General features: G+C 53.4%; 1 protein-coding gene across 9 annotated transcripts in view; it reads left to right on the top strand.

Moving 5' to 3' along the window:
* Nucleotides 1-539: 539 nt before the first annotated feature.
* Kcnt1 (potassium sodium-activated channel subfamily T member 1) overlaps nt 540-19634 on the top strand; it is a 63555-nt gene continuing 44460 nt past the window's right edge. For 4 of the 9 annotated variants that reach the window (XM_028868786.2, XM_028868785.2, XM_028868787.2 and 1 more), the window contains exon 1: nt 17233-17428. In XM_028868786.2, coding sequence (XP_028724619.1) covers nt 17274-17428 — 155 coding nt within the window. In that variant the 5' untranslated portion in view covers nt 17233-17273. Of the gene's footprint in view, nt 771-17231; nt 17429-19634 lie in introns of those variants that run through there. The other 5 variants (XM_028868789.2, XM_028868790.2, XM_028868793.2 and 2 more) reach the window with 3 other exon arrangements.

The following is a 19634-nucleotide window of genomic DNA, read 5'->3' as shown; positions in this document are numbered from 1 at the left end:
TGCTGGCCGCTGGGGAGGAGACCTTCCTGGTGTACATAGGCTGCCCCACCCCCAAGCTCTACATACATGTCATTACGCCGGACTCCCATGATTGGGTAAGAGTCTGTGGAAGCCCAGAGTCGTGGCTCTCATTTCTTCCAATTTGTTGACCCTAAAGGGTCTCAAACTGTCTCTTGCCATTCAGTAGTGAGAGAGGCTGAGAGGAGGCCTTGAGGATGGAGACACCGGGCTCCAGAACCTGAAGAAAGCTGAGCAAATGGTCTTGGAGCTGGACTGTGGAGGCTGGGAGGCTTGCCTGGCCCAGGTCCAGGGAAGAAAAGGGCTCCCATGCCAACCCAAAGAAGACCAGGGACCTTCGTAAAGGCTGTTCTAGAGTTAGCCATGACCACTCCCATCTCCACACATCCTGGGGTGGCAGGAAAAGAGCCTCATACAGGGCCCAGAGGACCCGGAAGGCGCCCCGCCCCTGCCTAGCCCCTCCCTCAGTCCCGCCCCCTGCAGGTGCTTGCCCCGCCCCCGGGGGGGTCGCAGAGGTCCAGAAGCTGCTGGCCGGGGGTCTGCGCGGAGTCCAGCGAGGGCGCGGGCGGTGAGGGGGCGCTGCCGTGTGCAGCAGGCGGCCCTGCGCGGGGAAAGTCGGCCGCGGGGACGTGCTCCTGGACGCCGCCAGTCTCAACAATGAACGACCGGGACACGGAGGTGCTGCCCTTGCCGCCGCGGTACCGATTCCGTGACCTGCTTCTGGGCGACCAGCCTTTCCCGAACGATGATAGGTAAGTGACGGAGCTGTCCGAGGTGCTGAGCCCCGTATGCACCCCCACCCACCCACCCCCACAGCCGCATCGCCCTTCAACTTTCCGGGCTTCAGGCTTCCCTGGCGAGAAGTTTTGGATGGGTTGGGATTGGGGTGCATCTCCCTGAAGGGGTTTGGAGCCGGACTCGGACCCCGGTGCTAGCAGGCTCTGAGACTGAGCTGCTCGGAGTTGGGGGGGGGGGGAGGGAGTAGGGAGCTAGCTCTGTCTCCCGGGGAGCACTCTCTCTTAGTCCCAAACCCAGCGCACCATTGATTTGGGGACCAGCCAGAACTCAACGCAATAGGGCCACGGAGCCCCGCAGCCCCGAGCAGGAAGTCACCAGGGGTCAGCGTCCTTCAGGCTCATTTTCAGCGTGGTCACATTTTCAGAGTGAAGGTGTTATGACGTTCCCTTGCCTCAAATTCTCCTCTGTGCTTTAAGCAGGGATCAACAAAATGAGCCCATGGGAATAACTCCTAAGTGGAGAGGCTCAGCAAGAAGCTGGAAAGAAAGATCTCTTTCTGCCTTTTCCCCAAATAACTGTCTTGGGTAAACATTACTGTTCTCGCTGTCAGCCTCAGGGGAGGCGCTTTCACACCAGCAAGGAAAGATGGTGAAGGACTCTGGCAGACTGTGAAGGCTGGTTGGAGAGGAGAAGGCTTATGATCAGGAACCTCCACTTCTCTGCGTCACCTTCCCAAGGCTAGGTCCCCCCCCCCCAACCCTGGACTGGGATGTAGTTCTCCCCAAACAATGCAATTACTTGAGTTAGAACAGAAAGCACACGAGCCTGCAAATTGTCAGGACACACACTGGGCACTTAAGAAACCAACTGCTGGAATCACACTGGAAAAGAAATCATTTCTGTGAGTAGGTCAGTGTGTGGGGACTATGTGTACAGAGCTGGAGTGCATGCGAAGAATTATCTTGACAGTCAGTTGCTTTGTCCTCTGGAAACTATATCCTACCAGATCTCCCTTGGTGTTGAGAACCATCAATCACACAGAGCAGGGCGAAGGTGTGTGTGTGTGTGTGTGTGTGTGTGTGTGTGTGTGTGTGTGTGTGTGTGCCAAGTCTTCACTGATTAGAACCAAGAAGGGAGTCTGGGTACTGTGCAGGTGTGTTTATTCATTTGTCTTTTGCTATATAATTGGGACTTGCTTTGATTCACTATCCTCCTGCCTCAGCTCCTCAAGTGCAGTTGTGTGCCACTGCTGGTGTAGAGGTGCTTTTAAATTTTTGTGCTTTCTTGTCTTTTGAGTCAAGGGCTGCTGTAACAGACAAACCTGTCCAAGAAGGATGTCCTGGCGGTGGTCTAGTTAGCAATGTCTTCTCAGACATGGAGAGATGGTAGTCTTGGCCCTGCCATCTGTAGGTGGGGATTCTTTTGTCCTCCTGGGACCCTCACAGGCCAGGGCTGGGCCTTCGGTGGGTCCAATATCCTGTGCCTGACATCCTAAGTCAGTGCCCCCTTCTTCCTGGGTGCCCGTTCCACTGGGATTTGATGAATTCCAGGAAATAGCAGCTGCAGAAGATTCTCCCAGTGCTGGGTAAGAAACAGCATCCTTCTCCCTGAAGTGCCTGGTGCCTGACTAGACAGATGCCAGTGACTGTGGTTGATGTAACTGAAAGACTATGCCTCCCCTTCTAGCCATGGATAGTGAAGGTTTCTGTTGTCAGCCATACGGTGGCAGTCACAGTCTGCCTGGCAACAATTGTCTTCTGCCCCAGTGGGGTAAAAAACTGCTATCAGGTCCATGACACTTTGTTCAGTACTTTTGATTGTGAAATATATGAAACATAAATTTTAAAACAGTAAAACTGAAAATAACCAGAGCTGGCACAGCCCTCAACTCTGAGAAACCCAGAGCATCATCCTGAAAGATCTCCCTCCTCTTCCAAGTCACTCCCTTATCTGTAACCCTCTCCCCCATCTCTCTCAGGGGCTGCTTTCATATCAGCTGCAGAGAGTGAGTGGCTCTGGCCCCTCTCAGTCCCCAGGTCCTCATCACGGGCAGAAAACTGTGGGCTGAGATCTGTCCTGGAACACCTGAGCCCTGTTGTACATAGACCCGGCTCTGAGCAGACTTCAACCTAAGGGCAGGGAGGACAGGTGTTGGATGGTCCCTCCTGCTGCTTGGGACCTGGCCCGATGGCCCTGCCGTCACTCCCACTTGAGGAGCCTTGTCCCTTTCCTCCTCATCCCCCAGGCCTTTCCCTTCTTCCTTCTGCACCATCACTGGTTCTCAAAGTGAAGGGTGGGACTGGGGGCACTTTCCCAAGTATGATGATGAACCAGGCAGCTGTGCCATGTGTCTAGGCGTGCTTAGTCTGGGATAGAAAGGAAGGACAGGCTCCATCTGTCCCACCCACTCTTAGGAGTTCTGTGGAGTAGCAGGTTGGGGTCCTGGGATGGGGTCTTAGGATGCCAATGATGGGCTTTTGTGACCGGATAGTGCAGCATAGAACCTCCAGGACCCAGGGCAGTGGTCTCAGTGAGGGGGGATCTGGGGTAAGTGTGAGCTGCTCCAGCAAAGCATGGGTGCAGACTAGAGGTTTAGCCTCACCCCACTCTCCCCACCCCCAGTTTTGCCCTATAGCTAGCTCTGCAGGGCCAAAGTGGGGTGAGCTGCACCCCAACTCTTGGCAGGCTGTAAGCTGGCAGGAAGGGCCGTGTGGGTTTTCTGTTCTCCAGAGAAATAAAGCCACTGGTGGTGAGTCACCACAGCCTCAGAGGCCTTGACAGGGAGGTGCTCAGCCACCCACGTGGACAAATGAGGCTGCACTGCCAGCCTGGCCACTCTTGAGGATACTGCGTACTGCACACAGCCCATGAGGGGCAGAGTTGAGATCTCACCCACATTAGGAGCCCATGTAGCCCTGGGTAAACTCTCACCTTTTGGGCTGAGTCTGAGTCCTGGGGTCTTCTGGGAAGCAGCAGTCAGAGGGAGCTCAGTGCATCCTGTCACATCCAAGGTTCTAGGTCCTCTGCATGGCATCTTACTGTTCCAGCTCCAGGGTCTGGGGCATCTTAACAAGGTTGGGTGCCCTCTCAACATGGAACCACCCTTCCAGGTCTGGGGGACACAGACTCAGATCCTCTCTCTGAATGAGTAAAGACCCCTGGGAGGATGGCACGAGAAGCCTCAGGCTGAGGTCTTGTAGGCGTGTCTTAATTTCAGAGTCCTGTCCTTGGCCTGTAAGAGGAAACCCGGGTTTCTGCACCACCACTGGGGCTTTGTCTGCAAGATGTACAGGCCAATACCCGGCTGCTCAGAATAGCCAACCACGGGGACATGGGACCTAGCGGGTGACCACTGGCTGGGCTCCAGGCAGGTGGGAGCAGGTTTGACCCTGGATTAGCCTCCTCAGTTCAAGCCTTGGAGCGGGGAGGACTCTTCAGGAGTCCAAGGTGCTGCTGCAGATGGCAAGCCAGAGCAGGCCTCATTTGTGCTGTCCCTAGCTCTCAGACAGTGGAATGGACCTTGGCTCATTTCTCTGAGGCAACAGCATTGAGTATTTTATGACATAACCAGAAAAATGGGGCGACAGGCATTGCCCTTATTACCAGGGCAGAGGGGCACCCCCAATTGAGGACAGAGGCATGGAGTACAGAGACTATGGTGCCCCCTTTCCCAGCCTGCCAGGAACTGAAGAGGGTCAATTGCTCTTTGGGAACTGGGCTGGATCCTTCTCAGGAGATGCAGGCCCTCCACCCAGGTCTCCAAGCAGAGAGATACAGGAAGGGTGCCTCCAGGGACATTCTTGCACTCAGAACCTCTCACTGCAGTTGTTAATGAGGGTAGAGTTGGGCTGGGCAGTGCTGCTGATGGTGTGGAGCTGAGCTGGGTGTGGAGAACTCCACCAGGATCATCAGGACTGTCTGACAAGTGCCTCCGATAGCTGGGTGCCCACTAAGTGCCCTCCCCATCCACTCTTGAGTGTGCTTGCCCTCGGGGCCAGAGCCTGGCTCCACATCCCAACCACCGCCACACCTTCCCACACCCTTTCCTCATCGTACTTCCACTCCTTCTACTGTGTATCACCACTCTGGAACAGAACCCCCAGGCTCTGCCTCTGCTGGGCAGTCCTACATGCACCCCACTCTCCGGACATCCCTTCCAGGACAAGTAGCCCACTATCTGCATCTTGAGCCAGCATCAGGTGCCCGGGGGCACTGGGACCAGAATTTGTGCATGAAGCCCTCAAGGGAAGCTCTAGGGTGGGAGGAGGGACTAGGAGCACCACTGGTCCTCCTTTGGGGTTCCTTGTGGCTCCCAGGTTAACCCACAGAAGAGGAACAGGCATCAGGTATCTGAAAGGGGAAGGGAGCTGGCAGGATGGAGGGTGTGGCCTGGCTTGAGCCAAAGTAATGGTGGGTGGAATGTGGAGGTCATGCCTGGCCAAGAGTCCAGGAGGACAGAAAGGGTTCAAGAAGGATCCACTGGTGATGAGGACGGAGGCAACAGTCCTCATCAGGACAGGAAGGGATGGAGCATGGGATCTGACTGAAACTGTATCCTTCTGGGCTGGGAACCCCCTGAAAGGCCACCATGCTCTGGACTTGAGCTACCTAGTCAGCTGGAGCCTCACGGCTGCTGAGAGCAGGCTTCGAGGGAACTGATGGGGCAGGAGATGGGAGCTGTCACGGCAGAGGACAGAACAGGGGATGACGGTAGCCCTGCCAGGTGGGATCAGATGGCAGGGACAGAGTGGCCCTGGAGCAAGCTGAGCGCTTCAACTGGCTGGCACTGGTTTCTACCCTTTGTTCCTGCCCAAGGCTTCTGAGCCCAGGGAATCACCAGGTGGGGCTGCCTCCCATGGGGACTTACATTTAAAATGCCATCTGGGTGCTTCCCAGGCTCTGCACAGGCTTGACTGATGAGCAGGGGAGGCCTAGTCCTGCTGCTCTGACTTTCTCTGCACCCTCCTCTGGGCTGGGGTGCTCAGGTGAGGTGAGTGGGTCATCCGAATCAGAAGGGCCAGCTCTGTGGGCTCCTGTGACATCCATAACCCTGGATGTCAGTGTGCTCTCCATCCTTCAGTGCCCCAGGATACCCTCTTATGTCTCCTATACGATTGAATCAAGTCCTGGTTTGAACAAGAAGAATTAGGATGGGGTCTGAAAGGTTCTGGAATGTTCCAGGTACTCTCAGGTGTCCTGAGCGAGATGCAGGTTGAGACTTTTCTGGGACCAGGTTTCCTCATGTCTCCACACTTAGCTATACAGGGGCTCACCTGATATGTCCCCCTGCTCTCTCCTGGGATCCATAACAAGGAACAGAGCCTGGGAGGCGAGTCCTGGGGCAGAGTAAAGGGCAGAGAAGCCAGGTGACCCCTTGATATAGAGTTGTAGCCCCAGGGTTAGCTATACCTCCGTCTTTCTGGTATCCCTGGCCTGGTCATGGACTCTGGGACTTGGGCTGCCACCCCAGAGCTTGGGCCCTGGGAAGATAAAAACAAGGACCAACAGATAGAATAGAATAAAGGGACTAGAACACAGTGACCGTGAGAGGTGTCAGTACAGAGTACGTTTGTGAGCTAAGAGAGTATGGTCATGACCTTGTGGGTCTGTGGATGAGAAGGAGCACCCATCCCGTTCATGTGGGACAGCTTTTCTCACCACCTGAGTCATCCACCATAACTAGTCTAGTCTAGTTCTTCCATGTCCTGTCTGTGATGCCCAGAGACTCCCTGAGATGATGAATCTGGCATCTCCAGGGGCTGAATGCCTCACATCATCCTGAGTCAACACAGCTGGGCACCTTGCTTGGCCCTTCTAAGCCCATGTTCTGTGCCCACATCCTAGTGACTCGATCGTGTGACTCAAAATTAGATCCCTCCTGAATTAGCATAAAACAGAACCCAGAGGGCTAGTGTGGGGGTAGGGAGTGGGGAGGATGGTCCTCTGTGGAGTCACCCAGAGACTATGATTAGTTGGGAGAGGGACATTGTCATTCCTGGGGATCCCCGATACACCTCCGATAGCCTGCTGTATGAGCCACTCTGAGCTCCTCCATTTGAGTGCGAACAGGAGGTATCTTGTGTTTGCTCTTCATCTTTGTCAGCTGTGGATTGTCATGAGCAGTCACTGAATAACCCTCAGAGGCAGCTTCCAGTACAGACAGTTATTCTCATAGACTTGGGGGCCAGAAGTGTCAGTCAGATTCCTGGGGGCCAGAAGTGTCCAACAGGTGCTGGTAGGTAGAGTGTTGACTGTTGAAAAGAGTTTCCTCGGGCTTCTTTCCCTACAAGAGCACTAATCCTGTGGTGAGGCTCATCTTAAGATCTCATTCAACCCGATCGCTCCTACACCATCCTACACCTTCCCAGTGGAGTGGAGGCTTCAGCAGAGGAAATCGGGAAGACATGGGTCAGTCCCTGGTAGGTCTGGCTGCTGCAGAAAGACTCACGGGACTAGACAGGGCTGTGGCTTCAGAGTCATCGAACTTGGACGTTTGTGCGGGGTTCCCTTAATCCCTAGAGAGAGCCTCTGCCTGTATTCCCTCCCCCACTGTAGCACATCAGGTGCCCCAATGCGGACCCTATCCTAGCCTCTAATCAGCCACACACATCTGTAAGGCTGAGATGGCTCAGTTGGTAAAGTGCCCCTCTTGCAAGTGTGAGGACCTGAGATCAATGCTTAGAAACCACATAAAAAAGCCAGGTGTGGTGGCTGGTTCTTGTAGTCTCGATACTGGGAGGCAGAAACGGGGATTCTCTGGCCAGACAGTCTAGCATAATTTGTGAACTCCAAGCCAGTGAGTGACCCTGTCACAAAGGTGGAACAGGGGAGTGTTCCTGAGTATGGCACCAAAGGGTGTCCTCTGGCTCTACACACATGTGCATGCACATGCACACAACACAACATACACACGTGGGAGGGGTTGTAAACACTCATGTGGGCAGCAGCCTCTCAGGCTTAAGGGAATAGACAACATTGTCACTAGTGAGGGACAGGCTCTTCGAAGTGCACCTTGCTGAGGCCACATAGCTATGGTCTGCAGAGCTAACCTGGCATGGACCAGCCAGCCCCAACTCTGGACATCTGTCCTCCTCACAGACCCGAGAACTGAGAGCTCGTCAGGTACTGTGACTTCAAGACACTCAGTTACAGTGGCCCAAGAACACCAATACCACCATCAGAGGGTGCAGGTGTCATAAGAGGCCAGAGCCAAGAAGCTGGCAGTCACTAATGGGGAGAATGCTATGCCAGTCCCCATGGTACCAGCTCTGAAGATGGCACCTGACAATACAGCCTCATCTGGGCACTAGGCTGCTTTCCTAGGAGAACCTCAGTAGCCTGGAAGTACACTGGAAAGTGGAAATGACATGAGAAGTCCAACTCATACCGGATGAGGTGGAATGCAGTAGGAACCTCCTGATAAGTCAGCCACCTCACAGAAACAATAAGGGCCAGCTTGCCAGCTGATTCTGAATATTCGGACTAGTGGTGGAGACTGCATCCTTACAACCTTGACTTCCCTGAGAGCCTAAGAAAAAGACCCTTTGCAGCCAAGAGGAGTCCCCATCTCTTCTAGGGGAGAGATGGCCTGTAGTGGGGGGGTAGCAGTAAGAAGTAGGAAGGAGGGGGTCCTGACCAGGCTGAACTGAGGAGGGTGGTGAAGGTGCCTCAGGGCAGGCTGAGGACTTATGTGGGAGTCTTCATCACTCTGTGCTGGGCAGGAAAGCCACCAACCAGCAAGGCCAGGCAGATCCTCGCTCTGTAGGGTCCAGGGTACTGTCCCTGGGTCTCAAGCCCCATGAAGTGCTTGGACACCCAGAGATAGAGAGCTCCCTGGGAGCAGAGTCAGTCCGGGCAACTATACGGTGAAGTTCTGAGCCCAGAAGTTCCCCTATCCATCTTCTGTTGCTTGGATGTGGGCAGAGCCACACCTTCAGGGTCTGGCCCATGAGGGCTCCTGTCTTGCTCCACCTCTCCACCCACACCCCCCTTCCACCCTCCAGAAGCTCTTCAGCAAGTGCCACCCGGCTACCCCAGGAAGATGGGGCTCTCTTGCCCCTCAAGGCCCTGACAGACTTGGCCCAAGGCCTCAGTCTACCCCACTGTCAACTTGATTAATTTGTGTAGGCCTGGAAGGGGAAGGGGAGCTTGATCTATGTCTCACCTGGAGGAGACCCTCTTGAGCCTGGCAGGGGCTGTAATGTCCTCAGAGGAAGATATGGCATTGGCCTAGGCAGTCCCCCCACCACTACCACATGCCAAAGTTGTTTCTGCCCTCCCAGGCTCCAGACCAACAACTGAGAGGTCCTGCCCCCTTCCCTGCAGTACCACTGTGACCCCCGGCTTGCCTCACATCCACCTGCATCCTTTTGGCAGGAGATGGGGGCCTCTGGAGAGTCAAGGACCACCCATATAGCTAACGGGTCTGCCAGAGACCCTTTCCCAGGTCACTGAACAAAAACCTTCAAAACATGTCCATGGCCGGTTCCTGAGCCCAGAGACTAAGACCATACGTTACCTTGAAGGTGTGGGTTCTGTGGGGGATTTGGGAGAGCAGAGTGATTCTGAAATGCAGTCACAAGTGTCCTCTAAGAGAGGGGCAAAGGGCTGGGCTGCAGTTCAGTGAGGCAGCATTTGCCTGGGATGCAGATTATGGGTGTTGGACTTGGGGTGGGGGAAAGAATTCAAAACATAAGCCGGAGAGATTTAACATAGAGATGATGGAGGGCCTGAGGCCTGTAGACATGGATGGGGTCTCTCTGTAGCACCCAAGGTCTCCTCCTGCACTCGGCTTGTTGTGGGACATAGCCTCCATCATCCACCAGTTCCCCAACAAACCCTCTCCTGTGGCTGTGCACTGTTCGTGTTCTGTTGGTTCTACCCTCCTGGGACCCCTGACTGTCATGGAAGCAGGGTTTGTCCCCAAACCCCCTAGGAGAACTCAGCCTGCTGACATTTGGACTCAAGGTTCATGAGACCCTGAATTGGCCGTACCTGGCTCTGAACCGCAGAACAAGTGTGTGCTGCTCCCAGCTGTGAGCACAGTAGTTCAATGGCAGCCTCTGGCCAAGTGTGACCTTTCTGGCTGCAAGTATCTGGTGACCTCTTCATGGGGGGTCATATCCTCCTCTAACTGCATGTCCTTTGTAAGCTGGACTCTGGGTCTGAGGCCTACTGGACCAAACTTGCCTGATGTTGGGACCATTGTGATTTATGTGTTGCCTCCAGGCTTGGGTATCCCCATTAGAGTTGGCCAGACGGCAGTTAGTTAAACATCCCTTTTATCACTACAAGATCACAGTAAGATCCAGCTCCTCCTCCTCTGTGCACCTAAGGACTTTGGGCCCCTTGTAAACATCTGTTCCCACCCATCCTGACATTCCCCCCAGGAGCTGGGCTATATGCCTTCTTCCTTCTTTCCTTCCTTCCTTCCTTCCTTCCTTCCTTCCTTCCTTCCTCCCTCCCTCCCTCCCTTCCTCCCTCTTCCCTCCCTCCCTTCCTTCCCTCCTTCCCTCCTTCCCTCCTTTCTTTCTTTCTTTCTTTCTTTCTTTCTTCTATTGCTTTCTTTTTTGAGACAGGGTTTTTCTGTGTAACTGCTCTGGCTGTCCTGGAACTCACTCTGTAGACCAGGCTGGCCTCGAACTCAGATCTGCCTGCCTCTGCCTCCCAAGTGCTAGGATTAAAGGTGTGATCCACTACCACCCTGTACCTTCTTATTTCTTGTTTTACCCACTTCAGTCTCAATCTGAAAGTGGTACTTGATCACCAGGGAGGGCTATTGTGCACCCAGAAATATAATTCCTTCTGAAGACACCCTCCACTCTTTAATTACTAGCTGTACTGGCTGGTTTTGTGTGTCAGCTTGATACAAGGTGGAGTCATCAGAAAGGAAGGAGCCTCAGCTGAGAAAATGCCTCTATGAGATCCAGCTGTAAGGCGTTTTCTCAATTAGTGATCAATAGGGGAGGGTCCAGCCCATGGTGGGTGGCGCCATCCCTCTGCTGGTGGTCCTGGGTTCTATAAGAAAGCAGGCTGAGCAAGTCATGTGGAGCAAGTCAGTAAGCAACACCCCTCCATGGCTTCTGCATCAGCTCCTGCTTCCAGGTTCCTGCCCTGTTTGAGATCTTCTCCTGACTTCCTTCAATGATGAACAGCAATATAATGAGACAAATAAACCCTTTCTTCCCCAACTTCCTTTTTGGTCTTAGTGTTTTGTTATAGCAATAGAAACCCTAAGACACTAGCTCTCAAAGTAATGAAGTTTAATGGCGATCCCACAATGACAGAGATAGCTCCTGTATTCCTCTCTGAGAATCATGTACTAACTCTGCAGTTATGTTGACTTGTCATGTGTGACATCTTGTGTTAATATCACTGTGCTGATCCTGGAGTCTTGTGATCATATAGGACAGAAGACACTTTGCGAGTGGGATTAAGAGCTTGTGGTGAGAGAGTATTTAGGATTCTCTAGGTGGTCTGGTACCATCTAGGGTCTCCTAGTGGAGAGACAAGCAGACCAGATTAGAGTCAGAGGTTAATGTGATAATGGAGATAAGGGAACCAGAGACCCCACACTGAGAAATGCACATGGTCACTAGAAGCTGGAAGAGGCAAGAGTTGCTATGGGACTCCTCAACCCAGAGCTGTGAGATGCATACATGTTTTCAGCCAATAAGCTTCTAGTACTAGAAGCCAGCAGAAGCCTGTGTAACCTGTATCAGTGACTGTCCCCTCTGATGCTCAGGTGTCCTGACTCTTGACCCTTCCAGTTGGCCTCTGTTCAGTCTGTGACTTCCTCGCCCTGTGGCAATGCCTTAAGAACACCCCTGCCTGAGGATGTCCCCAGGGACTGTCCTTCCAGTGAGGATGGACATAGTCCATAGTCCCAGGTCAGAGCATCTTTATTTTGAATCACAGCACCATGCACACTCCCAATGTTTGCTAATTATATTATTCTCTTTACTCGACAAGCTTTAATATTGTTACAATCTGTTCTGTAACCAGATTTTGTACAATTATCTGTCACTTGCTGTAATCCATTTACATCAGCTCCTACTGACCACAGGCGTCCATTGTGGAGCTTCCATTATGGAGCACTTCAGTTTGGTATTTCTTGGAACTGTCTGCTAATATCCTTGGAAGTTGTCCACCCCCACCACAAAGAAAGGTATTTGTGCCTGCGCCATGTTCTTGTGTTCTGCTCTGCAATTGAGACATCTCTATGTATCTGGGATCTGGGTGATATTTTAGCAGGGTGTAATAGTTGTCTGTCTCTCTTTTTCTCCCACTAGATCTTCCTGTAACTATCATTCCCTCATACTTTGTTCCTTGTAGAAAACTGAAAGCCAGCTCCTTCTGCCCTTGATAGGTACCCTTCCCCATCTTGTGTCCACAGATTCCTTTGTTTGTCCTTCAAGTTCAGTAGGTTGAAGAGGATGAGTATCTGAGTGTGTTGTGTCCTTTAGCTTATTTTCTTGGAATTCAGTGCATAGCTCTTCCCTCCTTGTATAGTGTGTTTCTAAATGCTAAGTATATTTAAACACTTGAGGCCAATTGGGGACTCTGCCCAGGGGTTCAAAGACAGTGTTCTCCACTCTCAGATGCCTAGAGCCTTGTCTGCCTCTGCCATGTGATCAGGACCATCTGCCTAGTCAGTAACTCCATTTCCATCCATCTCTTTGGATTCAATGTGATTACTCTATAATATTGGGATGATGCCTGGGCCCTCGGGGAGCCTGAGTTGTAAAATCTCTCTCTACCCCAGTGTGTGGAGATAAGCATACTTATCTGGTCTCTCAGAGCTCCTTTTATTGAACCTTGTGCTCAATAAGCTAAACAGTGCTTCTAGCTCTGATGGCCAGTTTCCTTGTGGCCTGGGGTTAGGTTTTGCTGGCAGCTAGACTCTCTGTCTTTGGAGTCCTTTCTCTCTCACTTGGTACAGTACCCAGAGTCACACTGCTGTACAGCTGCCAGCATTGTCCATCCCCACTAACACTGCCTCCTTAGCCCCAGTCCCTGACATCCACCTTCTACTGCCTGTCTCTATGGAGCCAAGGACTCTGGGCACATCATATAAATAGAGTGCCACAGGGCCTATGCTTTTCTGAGTGGCTTATTTCTCAGTACAACATCCGTCACTGTGGTAGCATGTGGCAGACTTCCTCCCTGCTGAGACTGAGTGGTGTTCTCTCTAATGGTTTGTTCCTTATTGTGCATAGACACTGGGACTCTCTCACTCTTGGCTGTTACGCAGCCATTTTTGTTCTTTCTCTTCACTGTGCATATGACCACACTGCCTTTCTGGAACCCCAGAGGTAGAAAGGGCTATATGTGCCCAGCTCTGGACCTACCCCAATTCTGGACCTTGCCTGAGGCATCCAGGGCATCCAGCTGTGTATGCCCTAGGGCCCCATACTCTGTCTATGGTAACAGTCTGAGGGGGAATGACCTTATTAAGAGGTTCTGATATCTCCCCAGCTAGACAACAATGCAAGTTAGGGCAGCTAGTTGCTGCCACCCATCCACCACCAGGGACATGTGGGAAGAATTCTCAGGATTTACGGTTGTCCTAGTTTAGCCTAAAATGGTAACCAGGATGAAAGGACCTTCAAGGTTATTTTTCTCTCAAGCATGGAGTCTGCATGCATGCCTTGTTCTTGTACACTGCTCTGACTTGAGATTTCTCCTGTAGACTTGGGTGACATCTTAGCTGGGTATAGTAGTCTCTGGCTCCCTTTTCTTTTCTTTGGTACTTGAACTCTCTGGGATTGTTGTCTCTTGTTCTTAGTACCCTGCTTCTGACACTATTTTGTGGATATTTGTAATGCTGGTGTGCTCTGTCCTGGCTAGGGCCTCAGGAACTGGATTCTATCCTTTTCTATATTCATTTATCTACCCTGGGTCTGGAAGGCTGCCCTCCAATGCCCTCCATTACATCACCTGCCCCTGCAGATTTCACCCACAGGGGACAACTCCAGTTGGCTTTGATCTACACATTTCTCCCTGTAAGGCCACTTGAAATGTCATCTGTAGCCTGGTATTCTTTTGTTTGTTCATTTGTTTTTGTTTTTTAAGATTTATTTTATTTATCATGTACAGTGTTCTGTCTGCATTATCCCTGCAGGCCAGAAGAGGGCACCAGATCTCATTATAGATGGTTGTGAGCCACCATGTGGTTGCTGCAAATTGAACTCAGGACCTCTGGAAGAGCAGCCAGTGTTGTTAACCTCTGAGCCATCTCTCCAGCCCCCTGCAGCCTAGTATTCTTAAAAGGAGATCATTTATTCCTTGGTTTCTATGTCATTCGTCCCACGGAGACTTGGGGCTCCAGACTGTCCAAGCCTGGCACATGGTACCCATCTTTCCTTCTTCGACTCACTCCATACCAGGCTCCCTGACAACTGGACACTCTCCACTGTGCCCAGGTGCCAAGGAATGTGGGTCTGCTACTCTTCCCACACAGGAAATAGCACTAGACTCTGGAACCAGAGGTGATAGTTGTGCTTAAAAATATATCTGTCTGATCCATGTGATTTAGCAACAAGAAGAGCAGGTCCTGCCTACCTGCCTCAGATTCCCAACTATCACCAAGATCTTCACATAGATCAGCTCCAAGTCACGTCAGGTGAGATGTCGGCCTCACCCTCTTGTCTGTTATCAGACTCTAATCCGGGAATTTGCATGGACACATGAAGACCCATGGTACTCTGAGCGCCCACTACAGAGGTGCCACACAAGCTGGAGCAAGCAGCTAGGTCTCTGTCCCACTGTGCTCTTCAGATATGGCATCTGAGCAACCCACACGTGGCTTACTGCCATGGCTCAGCGATGCGAATGTGTTCTCTCTGAACATGGAGCCCTGCATCCCTGACATTCTTGCAGCCCCTTACCCTTGCTCCTGCGTGGCTGTAAGTGCCTGAAGTCCTTCCAGCACTTTCTGTTCGCTGCAGTCTATCCTGGTTACACTGTGCCCTAATGTGTCTTAATTTGATCCCCACATGTCACTGTGGGTCATCCCACAACATGCCCTTGGGGCGTTTCATGGTCCTTTCTTGGGTCTCTGGGAAGGGTGAAGGGGCTTCCTTCCACCTGCAGGGGCACTTGGATACATTGGATACAAATGCCTCATTCCTCTAGGACTAGCAAGAGCTGTGATGATGTGTAGTCAGGGGATGCTCACATGAATATTTGCTCAGACACTGAGGGCTGGTTTTATGAGGACTTGGAGCTGGGGCAGATAATTGGAATTGCCAGCAAGGCAATCTTTTTTTTTTTTTTTTTTTTTTAAACACAAAACAATTTCGTTCGAATTTAAAGGGAAAACTGCCGGGCAGGCAAGCTGCAAAAATCTTCAGCTGTTGTTAGAGGAAGAAAATGGAAGAGAGAAGGGAAAAGTCATGCCATTTAAGCTGGCATGGGGTTCAGACACATGGCTGGCAAGCAATCATGTGGTGAGGATAGAGACCTTAGTGAAAGAGTAAGGATGCCCAAAATATTGGGGGAGGGGATAGTCCAAAGTGACAAGGAAAGCATGCTTAGAAGAGAGAGAGAGAGAGAGAGAGAGAGAGAGAGAGAGAGAGAGAGAGAGAGAGAGAGAGAGAGAGAGAGAGAATCACATTTTTCTGGATAATCTAGAATAGCAAGCTGATTTATGGCCCCACAAGGCTGCTGATCCCAAGCTTCTGTGGTAGCTGCGGGCAGGATACTGGGAAGAAAAAGTACAGTATCTCATTAAAGAACTAATTATTCCACCTATCTCTTTATGGCTTAAGATGAGCTCATCTTCATAGGGGGGTCCCTTAGCAGTCATTTCTCAAGCACAGTAGAGGATCCATGAAGGAGGTCATAAACTACGCCTTGGTTTCCCTCAGCGGCCCAGTCCACCGGCCCTGATGGCTTCTCTCTACCAGAGGCAGATGGTACAGCCATGCCCCTGCAAAGGGCCCAGTCCCCTGAGTTGTTGTCTTGTTTTGCCAGGGTACATGGAGGTCCAGCAAGGCCAAGGATGGATGGTCCATCCAATGGTGAAGGAATTCCGGAAAAGGAGAATAGTGAGCTCCTATTTTGTGAGGTCTGTGATGTAAGTTTGTTGTGGACCAGGAGACCCTGCAGCTGTGGCAGCCGGTCAGGACTAGTGTGCACCAGAGAGACTCCTGTACCCAGCCAGAAGTCAGATAGCCAGGCTTCCCAGCATAGACACCTGTCTGCTACGACCCACCTGTTACCTGGCTGAGTCACCTGCAGCCTCCGCTGGGAAATGAATGGGCTGGGCTAGAAAAACCCTATCCTGTGGCTGCAGAGGTATCTAGTCCTCCGACAAATCCCTGCTCTGCTCCTCATGCTTCAGTTCAGTGGGGGAGGCCACTTCATCCCTCAGCGCCTCAGTCTCCCCGCTGTGCGCTGCTGGGGCTGTTCTGGTTTGGTCTGGTTTAGTGGGGAGGGGAGTGTGCAGATGGATGTGTCTGTTCACGTGAGTGTGAGCCGATGTGTGTCGTGCTCGTGTCTGTGGAAGTCAACCTCGGTGCCTTCCCCAGTCACGTTCTCCCTTGGTTTTGTTTGCTCGTTTGTTTCTGTATTTTGAGACAAGATCTCTTTAGTGGGGCCTGGGGCGCACCAATTTGGTGAGGCTAGCTGGTCAGCAACCTTCAGGAGTTTGTCTGTGTCTGCTTCTCCAGCTCTCTGATCTTAAGTGTGTGCTGTCACCATGTCTGACTTTGTTTTTTTTTTAAATGTATGTGCTGGGAATTGAACACAAGTCCTCAAGTTTGTGTGGCGAGGACTTTAATCACTCCCAGCCACCTCCCCATCTTCTGCTCAGGTTATGAGGGGACACTGCGCAGGTCCCCGGGTACCTGGCACAGACAAATACCCTGTATCTGGAGTTGCCACCCACAAGATGGGGATCCGGTGCACTGGCATCAGTAACTGCCCTTTGTGGGCAGGATTGGAGGGTGAGGACCCTGAGCATCTACAGGAAGGAGGACAGGCACACACTTATCATTTCCCATCTGACCAGTGGGCTCACTTCACTTGGCCAGGTCTGAGGGAGGGATTAGAAGATGGGTGGGGATCTGGGCTTCCTGCCATGCTGAATAATAGATAATGGTTCCCAGGACACACAGGAGTACCCTGTGACGTGGGTACATGCCCAGCAGAAATGACTATCTCATCTCTCCACCAAACTTCCTCTGGAAGTGAGCTGCCAGGGCCACATGAGCTGTCTCCTCCGCTACCCTTCCTGCATTCCCTCCCTTCAGTGCAGTGGCCGCTATCACCGTCACTATTACTTCTGGTAGGAGGCAGGTAGGACAGCTGTCTACTGGAACTGCGTCCTCCTTGAGGCATCCAGGTTGGGATAAGAGCCTGGGGCCGACCTTGGTGCATGGGGAGCCAAGACGACGCCCTCCCCACCCCGGACCATTCCACTGTGCTGCGCATTGAGGGTGAGGAGCGAGCGCGCGGTGGTTGCGCCCGGCGCCGCCCCCGCCACAGCCACCCGCGCCAAGCGCTCCCGCAGGATGGCGCGGGCCAAGCTGCCGCGCTCGCCGTCCGAGGGCAAGGCGGGCCCGGGGGACACCCCAGCCGGCGCTGCAGCCCCCGAGGAGCCGCATGGGCTCAGCCCTCTGCTGCCGGCCCGTGGAGGGGGCTCCGTAGGCAGCGACGTGGGCCAGAGGTAGGGACGCTTGCTGGGGGACCAGGACCCCGCGGGAGGGGCTTCGCATCGCTTGCATTTTGTTTAGCATGGGCTCTGCTCCCCCCACGCCTGGTATTGCCTGTAGCCTGGGAAGAGGACGCCCTGGCGCCCCGCCATCCCTTGTCTTCAGCCTGGCCTGGGGAGACTTAGACCCTGGCCCCCTGCTTAGAGGCTGAACCTAGGGCCCAGCAAGTATGACCTGGGCTCTGGGTCAGGTGGCCCTTGCCCACACTGTTCCAGGAAGCCCCTCGCGGGTGGGTTCAGTGAGGGACACTGTGGAGAGGTAGGCACTTCAGAGGTGAGCAGCTGAGGCCCAGGCTGGCTACATAGCAAACTGGCTGGGGGGGGGGGGGGGGTGACCAGTAAAGGCATGAACAGGCTGAGCACCAGCATGGTTGGGCAGCCAGGATGCAGGAGGCTTTCGCAGAAGGGAGCCCACCCTTTTCATCCTCCTGCAAGCTCCAGGCAGGATGTGGCACCCCATTTCATGGATGAAGACACTGAGGTCTCTGCAGCAGCGAATCCCTAGCCATCACCTGCCTGTGCCAAGAACCCTGCTGGCTGCTGCGGGGGGGAATGAAATGAATCAGACCTGGCCTTGTGTGGGCACATCGTGGGCTCGAAGCCTGTTCCGGTAGCGGTTGGGTCAGGACTGGATGGGACCAGGCCAGGCAACTTCCTGGGCACTGGCTTTTAAGGATGAACAAGAGTTGGCAGGGCCTTCTGGACAGAGGGATGGTGAAAACCCTGGGTGGGGTGCCGGTGCTGGGTCAAGCCTGATGGGTTGGCAGTGGCTGGTCCCAGCAGATGGCTGGACTAAGGTGATCAGAGCACCCCCTTCCTCTCTTGCCTCCCCCTTTTGCACCAGTTTCCTGCTTCTCACATGGGAAGGCTGATGCCACCCTGTTCCCACTTGCCAGAAGTAGCTCTTGAGGGGCCTCCCACAGCTGATGGGCAGCTCGGGGCAAGAGGGTAGTCAGTGCAGCTCAAGGCCCTAGGGACCCTTCTTGGCCTCTCCCCTCTGTTAGTGGACACTGTGGGCCGGTGATCCCGGAAGCTCCCTTCCCAGCCTACCTGGCCCTATGAGAGGTGATCTGCAGGGATGGCAGTTCTACCCAGCCTGCGTCTTAGCCCAGAGTGCAACACTTCTGTGGTCGCCTCTTCCAGGAAGCCCTCCCCATTTGCACTTCTGCACGCGGCTGCCTTTGACCCTGTAGCCCACAAGCTAAGCTGCTGGCCCTTTAACAAGGATGGCTGTCTCCCTGATTTGCAGGGTCCTTGCCAGCTTACTTCTGCAGAGCAGAGAGAAGGGAGCTGTCTACCCAGCTGGGCCCAGGTGCCACCTGGGCCTCTAGCTGGCATCTGAACACCTGCTATGATGAGCAGTTGGGAGCCAAGGCAGATCCCAGCTGAGGAGGATGGGGTAGAGGGACAGATTAGGAACTGGGTTTACTGAAGTTTCCAGGCAAGATCGTGGGCTGTGACTTGCCCTTGTCCCTGTCCTATGTCTGGGCTGCTGTCCAGGAAGTTAGAGCCTGGTGCCTCCCCACCACTGGGAAGGCAGGGAGGCAGAGAGAGGAGAAAAGTATCTTCACGGCCCGCATGCATGTCCACACTGGTGGTGTGACTCTGCCCACATAGTACCTGAAGCACTGCACTTTCTCATAGATACAGCAGGCCTGGTGTCTGTTCCTCTCACCCACGCAACCTGGCCCTTCTTCCTCTGCCTCCCCCCGAGGTTTAGAATGGTTAGGAAATGTGTGCTGGGCAGAGGGGGGCGCTATTCCAAAGCTTTGGGACCCAGGAAGGGCTGGGTCATTAGTGAACCTCTCAGTGGGTCAGGTGCTGGAACTCCGTCTACACCCTTGGATTCACTGGACTTGAGGCCACCATTGAGCCCTCCCACCTGTCTTCTCTGTGGGCTCCCCCTCAGCCCCATCTGCTTCCTGGGGACTGGCTGAGGCAGTGGGGGAGTAAGGAGGGGCACACCCCAGGAGCAGTTGCTGGAAGGCCAGGGGGTGGGGCGGAGCCTCTGCACAGGCAGGTTAGAGGCCACACCTGAGCTGCGCCCATGGGGCCGGGATTGCAGGACAACTGGAGGGGCCAGAAGGCAGAGATGGTCCTGGAAATTGTCCCTAGTGGCATATGTTGGGAGTCTCTGGAGGCGCCAAGTGACAGGTAGGTC

Source organism: Peromyscus leucopus, chromosome 4 (assembly GCF_004664715.2).
Source record: "Peromyscus leucopus breed LL Stock chromosome 4, UCI_PerLeu_2.1, whole genome shotgun sequence".
NCBI lineage: Eukaryota > Metazoa > Chordata > Mammalia > Rodentia > Cricetidae > Peromyscus > Peromyscus leucopus.
This window is presented reverse-complemented; position numbering and strand designations above follow the sequence as displayed.